The 9119-nt window shown below is 41.1% G+C and overlaps 2 protein-coding genes across 2 annotated transcripts; one reads left to right on the top strand and one right to left on the bottom strand.

Moving 5' to 3' along the window:
- The first annotated feature begins 28 nt into the window (after positions 1 to 28).
- Positions 29 to 2706, top strand: NIP7 (nucleolar pre-rRNA processing protein NIP7). Its single transcript, XM_045818555.1, has 5 exons — positions 29 to 169; positions 291 to 377; positions 470 to 608; positions 1097 to 1237; positions 1444 to 2706. The coding sequence occupies exons 1-5, from the start codon at positions 114 to 116 to the stop codon at positions 1561 to 1563; spliced, it is 543 nt and encodes a 180-aa protein (XP_045674511.1). The 5' UTR covers positions 29 to 113; the 3' UTR covers positions 1564 to 2706.
- A 218-nt stretch (positions 2707 to 2924) lies between these two features.
- TMED6 (transmembrane p24 trafficking protein 6) lies at positions 2925 to 8766 on the bottom strand. Its single transcript, XM_045818553.1, has 4 exons — positions 7981 to 8766; positions 6345 to 6471; positions 4950 to 5101; positions 2925 to 3335 (listed from the first exon to the last, which is right to left on the bottom strand). The coding sequence occupies exons 1-4, from the start codon at positions 8191 to 8193 to the stop codon at positions 3102 to 3104; spliced, it is 726 nt and encodes a 241-aa protein (XP_045674509.1). The 5' UTR covers positions 8194 to 8766; the 3' UTR covers positions 2925 to 3101.
- Between the last annotated feature and the right edge of the window lie 353 nt (positions 8767 to 9119).

The raw sequence follows: 9119 nt of genomic DNA, 5'->3' as shown, positions 1-9119 counted from the left end.
GGCTCTGGGAAGCGATGAGAGGTGGGCTGTTGGGGTTGCCAGGGAGAGTCTCACGGTTGACTTCCGCTTCCGGCGACTGAGGCACGAGGAGCAGGTGTGGCAACAGCGGGAAAATGCGGCCTTTGACTGAAGAGGAGACTCGTGTCATGTTTGAGAAGATAGCAAAATAGTAAGAGCGCGTGGGGTAGAAGAGAGAGTGCTTGTGGTGATAAGGGGCGGGGGTGGAGTGGGGCGCGGGACCGGGACCAGTCCGTTCGCACGCGGCCTCCAGTCTTTTTTTTTACCTACAGCATCGGGGAGAATCTCCAACTGCTGATCGACAGGCCCGACGGCACCTACTGTTTCAGGTTGCACAACGACCGGGTGTATTACGTGAGGTGAGGCGGGGCAGGGTGGGCAACATGGCCCCGGGTGGGGGGCCTGGGTCCCACCAGCGCCCGTACATGACACCACTTCTTTATCCTCTTAGTGAAAAGATCTTGAAGTTGGCTGCCAACATTTCCGGTGACAAGCTGGTGTCGCTGGGGACCTGCTTCGGAAAATTCACGAAGACTCACAAATTTCGGTTGCACGTCACAGCTCTGGATTACCTTGCACCCTATGCCAAGGTTTGTGAGGTGGTTTCCAGTCGTCCGCTGGGAATGGAGGAAGTCAGGGATGAGGGCCACCTCAGAACGCAGATAAGCGGGCATCTTCTCTGCCACGGAGTCCCCAACAGTGCTTGGGATCAGTGTCAGCACGTGGAGATGCCTGTCGGTTTTAACTCTTTGGGTATGGTTAGGGCTGTGGGGCGAGAGTGCTCTTAATTATCTCCAGCAAAGGAGAAAAGCCTGTGCAAACCCAGCTGAAGTTCGAAAAGCAAATAGGCGGCTGTGAGGAGGAGCGTAGTGGGTCCAGAAAAAGCGCTGTTTAACTGTCCGTGGGAGGTGCTTGTAGAATGGAGGAAGAAGCTGGCAGTTCTGTTTAGGGGGTGAACAATGTGAGAGAAACATGCGTCTTTTTCTTAAAATGCTTTCAAGAAGTCAGTCAGATATAGCAGCTAGCTTATCTGTGGGGATATAATTATGTGTCTTGGATTTAATTCTCTTTCTTATAGTACAAAGTGTGGGTAAAGCCTGGAGCAGAGCAGTCCTTCCTGTATGGGAACCATGTATTAAAATCTGGACTGGGTCGAATCACTGAAAATACTTCTCAGTACCAGGGAGTGGTGGTGTACTCCATGGCAGACATCCCTTTGGTGAGTACAGATGGTAGCTGTTACAGAGATTAAGAATCTTTATTCTCGAAGGATGTATTTCCAGACTGTGGGCTTGAGAGACAAAATTCTCTGCAGCTTTTAAATTTCTCAAAGAACTGTATTGTTTCATCTTTGTTATTCCCAGCCCTCCGTGCGTGCTTATTGAATGACTTGAGTGAATTAGTGTCTCTTCTTTTGAATCCCAGGGTTTTGGGGTGGCAGCAAAGTCTACACAAGACTGCAGGAAAGTAGATCCCATGGCGATTGTGGTATTTCATCAAGCAGACATTGGGGAGTATGTGCGACATGAAGAGACATTGACTTAAAACGAAATCATCGCGAGGACTTATGGCTGTGTGGAAGGGCCTAGCTTTGTTTCCTGTGTCTGTGTAGGTTCCACCATCATGTTGAATTTTGTCAACACAGACCTCTCCAGGGACTTCTTAGTTTTATATTCTATTACAGACAAATGCAGGCTGGATTCTAACTAAGCAGAAATGGCTCAAAAATGGAGTTTCGGATTTTTGTGTCTGTTACTAAATAGAATATTGTGTTTTATATTTTAATCAGAGGGCTTCTTGTTTTCAGTAAAAGGTTCTAAATCATTGGAATTGAGGACAAGGATAGCTTTTTATTGTTATCTGTGATAACACCGTTTTCCAAACTCACGATAAGAACGTAAGTTTTTTTTATTTATTTATTAATACTATGAAAGATAGATACTGCCATATCCAAATGTGTGGGATTTTACAAATGAAATTTGGATAAAATACTAAGAGCAATTTATTCTGATGATTTTCTTTATGGTAGGTTCTGCATGGTGTGGAAGAAAACTTGGATTTAAAACCTAGTTCTAACACCTACCAGCTATATGATGCTTTATCTGAGTCATTAAACTTTCATGAGTTTCATTTTCTTTTGTTTCAAAAAACAGCTTTGGCCATCTATCTAAGAATGGTTTTTAGAATTAGAAATCATGATTGTAAAGTACCTAGCACAGTGCCTGGCAAATGATAGGTGTTAAATCAATGCTGAGAATTATTTTTATGTTGCATATACTGAGTGTTGCTGCTACTAAGAGTGGGATCTAATGAGTATAATTTGATTACATTATTTTGGTTTTTTACAAGCTGTTTTCTCAATCTTTCTTTTTCGTGGATTGTGTGATCTTGGGTTGAATTTTTTTTCCATCAACTTGGTTTCCTCAGACATTTTCCTTACAAGCCTTTACTCACCTTACTGCATTGGACAAAAAGCACTAACCAGAGACCCTGAAATAATTTACCTCCTCTGTTCTTCCCTCCGCTTCATGAAATCATTTTTAGAATTATTAAAATATTTTTTAAATGAAAAACATTTGCAAATATTTTTAAAACTACCTGTATTGTAAAACAGTTTCTCTAAGAATATACTGCTTATTATAAATTCCAAAGGACACATCTCTAAAAATAAAGCACTTTTTAACCATTCTACCAACTCCTGGTTTTGTATGCAACATATAAAACCCATATAAAAACTGGGTTTTATATGTTTTTGTCCCTTTTTTTTTTTTTCAACCATTCTCCCTTCCAGGGTTCTCTGTTAACCTCTATGTAGACTTAGTGAAGGTTAAGGGACCACTATATGATGAATAGTATTTTGATGGTAAACGTTAAACTTTGATTAAACTTCAAAAATAGCCAACATCAAAACTTACACATTTTTATTTATTTATTGCCATTTTGCCTCTGTAGATGAGAGCAATAAACTAAAACTTCCTAAGAGGAGAAATTGAATTTTTCCCAATAACTTGAAAAAGCTGATTTAACCAAAGCTTTGACAGGTTTCTGCCCCAGAAGGAGAGAGCCACTGTAGTTGTTTTAGCTTAGCATCTTGGCTTCTTTGTGTCTGTAGTCATTGGGACATTGAAGAGACGCTTCAAGAAGTACAGCTGCAGGACCCCAGAAAGAACAATAACAAGGCTCTGGGCTATCGACCACCAGTTCACGTAGTTATAGTTTGATTGAAGAAGGAAAAAGTCAGCCATTTTCCTCATGCGGGCAAAGTTGTAGTATCGCCACATGTGAAAGATATTTCTCTGTACCTTTCGGGTACTTTCCTGTGGGACGGACAATGAAATAAGGAAAGGGCTCCTTACCGCCCCTCTGCCCACCATCTTTCCTCACCACCAGCACTAAGTTCTCAGGAAATTGAGTAATTTAAATGAATTTATGACATGTAATAAGTTGGTGGCTGTTGTAGTTACTAAATGATAATCTAGCTGTATAGGAAAATGGCCTGGACTTCATGTTAAACTTTTTTAGTGAAAAACTTCAATGTTGAAACCAGCGAGTTTTTCCAGATCTCTAGATTTAGATACACACTCAACACTGTTATCATTGTCCTGGGTGGTGTCGTCAGCTCTTGCATATGGTAGAAAACAAGGCCTGCAAACTTATTACAGAGCCAGATAGTATAGTAAACAGTTTAGGTTTTGCAGGCCAAATAGTCTCTCACAACTACTGAATCCTGCAATTGTAGCACCAAAAAGCCAGAGACAATATGTAATTATCAATTGAGCATGTTTGTGTTCCAATAAAACTTCATTTACAAAACTCTAGGCAGTGGACTTTAGTGCATCCAAGAGACCATCATGAAACTGCATATATCCCATAAAATGGGAGAAAATACCTGTAAATCATATATCGATTAGGGACTTATATCCAGATTTTTTATATATATACACACACACGTACACACAGATCCAATATATAAAACACAGCTCAGAAAAAGACTACCTGATTTTAAAGTGGGCAAAATATTTAGACATTTCTCCAAAGATATGTAAATGGCTGAAAAACACATGAAATGATGCTCAGTGTCATTAGGGAGACAACTCAAAATCAGAAGATAACATTTCACACTCACTAGGGAGGCTAATAAGACAACATGTTGGTGAGGATGTGGAGAAAGCGCAGCCCTCATTCACTGCCAGTGGGAATGTAAAACGGTTTAGCCCCTGTGGAAAACTGCAGTTCCTCACAGAGTTACTCTATGACCTAGTAGAGTATAGTACTTGTATCTGTACAAAAAATGAAAACATGCTTATACAAAATTTTGTATGCAAATGTTCATAGCATTATTCATGATAGCAAAAAATGAAATAACCCAAACGCCTGTCAGTTGATAAGTGTGTAAATGTGGTATACCCATACAGTAGAACATTATTCAGGCATAAAAAGGAATGAGATACTAATAAATACTATGATGTGGATGAGCCTTGAAAACATCCTAAGTGAAAGAAGCCAGACACAAAAGGTCACATTGTATGATTTCACTCATTAAATATACAGAATAGGCAACTCTGTAGACAGAAAGTAGACTAGTGAGTGAGTGGCCAGAGTGGGAGGCGTGGGGAATGGACAAGTGACTAATGTAATGGGTATGGAGTTTCATTTGGGGGCAATGAAACTTATGGAATTAGATACTTGTGATTGTACCTGGACCATGAGAATATGCTGAAAACTACTGAATTGTATACTTTAAAATGATGATAAAGGAAGAATTTCAAGAGCTCCAAGTCATAAAAATGAAAGGCTTCAAATCCCATTGCCTGGTTGGTTTCTACACAAATGAGTGCTTGGAGTAAGTGATAACTACTCTCATATTTTTAATATTTCCACCACATTTAAAATCAGTTTCCATGGATGTTTCTCTCCCACAAAGCAATTACCTCAATTGCATCCAGAGTATCATTCAGTTGTTTTCTTTCACTCTTCTGTTCGTGGTCCATCTCAGGCCCCTCATAGAAGACTCCAAAATTGAGGTACACTTGCACAGAACCAAAGTGATTTTGCTGATTTTTTAGACAAAGTTGATAAAAACCTGTAAGAATCCCTATATCATTATGGAGTCTTGGTCTCCCACCCTATGTTGATCTTTCTTCCTCTAGGTTTAGAAGCTGTCTGTTCTCCAGTGGTCAGTGTGCTACGTTAGCACCTTCTTTTTACTTAGCAACTACAAAGATCCAATATTTGATGTGGAAGAAAGATACTGATCTTACAGGAAACATTTACTAAATATGTATAATTGTTTTTATTATTGCAAATGCAAACATTACTAGCTAGTTCTATACTGAAAAGAAAACCGTGTTTCCTTCCTCTTTCAACATTTTCTCATTAAGAAATTTCTCAAATTAAGTTGAAATGAAGAGAATGGTGTTTGTTTGCTTTTTATATACCATTAGAGCTGGGGGATACCTTGAAACTAAGGGAAATGTGATGCGTTGTGAAAGAAACCATCCTGCTGGAGTAACTGACTTCAAGGCTGTCTGTATCAGGACTGATGGTTTTGGGTGCTGGTTCTCCACTGGGGTTGCCTCCCCTTGTGTGTGTGGGAGTGGGGAGGAGCAGGATTGGAAAGGTGTGGCAGTGTGTTTTTTGAAATGATTGGAAGGCACTACTGGCATGTAGGGGCCACCAAATACTAAATATTCTATAATGCTGAGTAGAGTATCCTGTGCTATACATGAAAGATTGTCTTATGTTCCTGTAGAGAAACATCTTTTTTTGTACACCTGGCCAGTAGAGAGTGCATATGATGCTGTCCAGGGCGGGGACAAGTTAGATCTATGTGGGGACAGGCTATAGGAATTTCTGGTGACTAGAGAAATGCTTTGTTGTGGAATAGAGGTATTTTTCATGGCCGTACATTTCCTTTTGTTCCGAGTCTGCTTTTTGGAACTGGCTCATGTATTCCCATGACTGGAAAGAGATGTTATCCCATAATAAATTTGCTAATTGGAATTCTATATCTTAAATGGGTTTTTTGGTCACTTTTTCATATTCTGGTCAGTTGGAGATGACGACATAAAATTGAACTTCTGGACTTTGGAGTTACAATTAGTCACCTGGAGACTGCCCCCAAACTGCCAGAGGACTGCCATTTGGCCATTGGCAGTCTTCAGGAAAACTGGTTTTTGGTGTCCTAGGCTCAGTTTTCATCCTTATCTGAAAAAGCCAGGGTTTTTACATCTTAGGTACTTAATTAATTTCAGTACCTCATCATTATTTTCCCATTTTCAAAGAAACCTATGATTATCATAATAGCTGTGATAATGAAAACAGACCTGTCTCTTGGGTATGGAAGTTAATCTGGCCCCGAACATTCTGAGAGGTTTCTATGAGAAAACCTTGTGGGGTATGTGCAGTGGCAGAAATATGCCGGTCATGTGACATTCCCAGTGTCCGCTGAACCTGCCAAGACATTAAAGAGGAAGAAGAGCCCCTGATTCATCACCAAGAAGCTAATTAAGTGGTGAGGTTGATACCCCACAATCATCAGCACAGTGATTCTCAATCATGGATGGTACTACCCGACCCCTTCTGGGAATTTGGGTTGAGACATCAATGGTGTTGGGTGGGGTGGGGAGGGACTGCAAAGCTGAACATCCTGCCATGTTAGAAATAGTACTGCAGGTTGGGAGTAAAAAGGAGAAAACTGTATTTGAACAATGATAAAAAAAAAAAAGAAAAATACTACTGCAGGACAAAGAATTGCCCTGAATGCTGATAGCACTCTTGTGAAGGACATGTCACAGACCATACAGCAGGCCTGTATCAGTTGGTGTGTAAGATTCTGGTTGTAGAGTTTTTTACAAGATTTTGTTTATTTTTAAAAAAGGAGGTTGGGGGGAGAAAGCACTCCCTTCTCTTATGTGCCCCCCCCACTGGGGACTTGGCCTGAAACCCAGGCATGTGCCCTGACTGGGAATTGAACCTGTGACCTTTTGGTTCACAGGCTGGTGCTCAATCCATTGAGCCAGGGCTAATTGTATAGAGTTCTTTACTGAACTTGCTTGGTTTTGAGCTCCCTGGTGTTGTCATCAGATACTTGGGCTTATTTCATGCTTGACAGCAAATAAGGCATTTGATGGACACTTGCTGTCAAGCTGAATCTTGATAGCTACAGTGAACTGACTATAGCTACTCTTGTACCATAAATTTAGAGATAAGAAACAGTTCTAATTTAAAATAAATTTCAGTTACAGTGGAGTGGAATAAGGTCATTATATGCAATCTGTTACTCTAAAAGATTAGAAAGTTAACAGGTTTCTGAGATAACAAAGAAAATGAATAGCCTCTGATTTGACTGTTGAGCAGACCATCCTTGGGCACTGTGGTGTGGATGAAAGTACCTGGCCTGTGAGCAGGTGCCTTGAAAACATTCACCTTCCTAACACAAACAGGACTGTCTGGCTCAATAGAGAAATCTTGAGTCAGTAATTCTCCAGTTTGCCAGAATTACCTGTAAAGTCAAGAGTAAATGTTGCTGTCCCTACTCCATAAACTGTTTTTTTGTTTGGTTTTTTTTTTTTACTTGTCTGGGTCTCTCTAAAGTTCATGGGACTTTCTATTTCCATACTATTTTAATATTTTAAAAATGTATTCTCTCCCCTTTCATTTCCACAACCGAGTGGTTGTGACAATTACTTCTCCAGGAAGAGGTACCCTGTTTGTCCCGTGGCTTTGAGCACACTTCCATGGCCCCCACTTTGAGAAACCAAGCCATATGTTTTAGTCATTAATCACCCATCAGGAGTTTCCATCTACCTGCAGGTCTATTTCATTAATAGGTAGAGAATCACAGCTTAATAAAGACAACCAGAACCTCATGTTAGTCTAAAACTGTGACCCATTTTACAAAAGGAAACAAACAAACAAAAACCAAGTCCCCCATATGGCCAGAGGAGCCCAGGTACCCACCTCATAACTGAAATAAAAGTATCCAGTCTGGTGGGCAAATTGCCAAAAGCATTCTGCGCCTCCTGGAAGGATCACAATGGCAAAGTCATACCGATCTGCTCCTCGGAAGAGTGGCTGGTCCCCGGAGCCACTAAGGGGTTCCGTCTTCTGGCTCCTAGCAGAGGCCACCAGGTTCAGAACCACCAGTCCAGCCCCAACAAGCAAAGGAAACATGCTGGTTCCTGGAAACTCCTCTGCAGGTGAACTGCATGCAGCCCAGTGGAACCAAGTAGTTTGCTGGGGTAATCATTAACTCTACAAGTCACACTTGGTCCAGTCCCAGGACCATGCATAGATATTCCATAATAGAACTGGCATGATACCCCCATGTTTGGCTCACAGGAAGAGTTTTTTGCTTTGTTTTCACCTAAAAAACTCTGGCTTACAAAAGCCACTTCATGGGTGCTAGACAGGATCTACTACTTCTGAAGAGGTATTTCCATCCTTCCTTTTGGCTGTCATTTTTTCAGTTCTTGCTTCCTGGGGATAAATATCGAGTAAAGTTTATTTACAACCAACTGAATATACAGAGAGAATTTGGCCAGGGAGATTTTTCTCTTATTCATATCAAATTGCTAGGTGATACTTATTACTCTAATAAGACACATGGGGCAACATCCATTTCAGTGAACTTCCTGCCCAATGCTACAGTTTAGAGAACAGAGCACAGCATGAAAGTGTGTGCAAAAATTTAAATGGAGCAGTGGCTGGTGTGGCTCAGTGGCTTGAGTGCCAGTCTGCGAAACAAAGGGTCACCGGTTTGATTCCCAGTCAGGGCACAGGCCTGGATTATGGGATGGGTTCCCAGTAGGAGGTGCATGAGAGGCAGCCACACATTGATGTTTCTCTCCCTCTCTTCCTCCCTTCCCCTCTAAGAATAAATAAATAAAATCTGTTAAAAAATTTAAATGGATGAAGCAAGACAGAAATGGACAGAGACCCCAGTGCGTGGTTCGCCAGCCCACAAACACAGCTGGCACAGTGGGGGCCCTCAGTGGGCCTCACACTCTTAGCCAGGAGGACAGTGTTTCTGTCAGTCTCTGGGTCCTGCAATGCCTGAACGTTTTCATTTCAGCCATAATCTTAAAAAACCAAAACAG

The sequence above is a fragment of the Phyllostomus hastatus genome, unplaced genomic scaffold, assembly GCF_019186645.2.
Source record: "Phyllostomus hastatus isolate PE091 unplaced genomic scaffold, TTU_PhHast_1.1 phas_scaffold_345, whole genome shotgun sequence".
In the NCBI taxonomy this organism is placed as follows: Eukaryota; Metazoa; Chordata; class Mammalia; order Chiroptera; family Phyllostomidae; genus Phyllostomus; species Phyllostomus hastatus.
The sequence above is the reverse complement of the archived record's forward strand: the minus strand, read 5'-3'. Positions and strand labels throughout refer to the sequence as shown.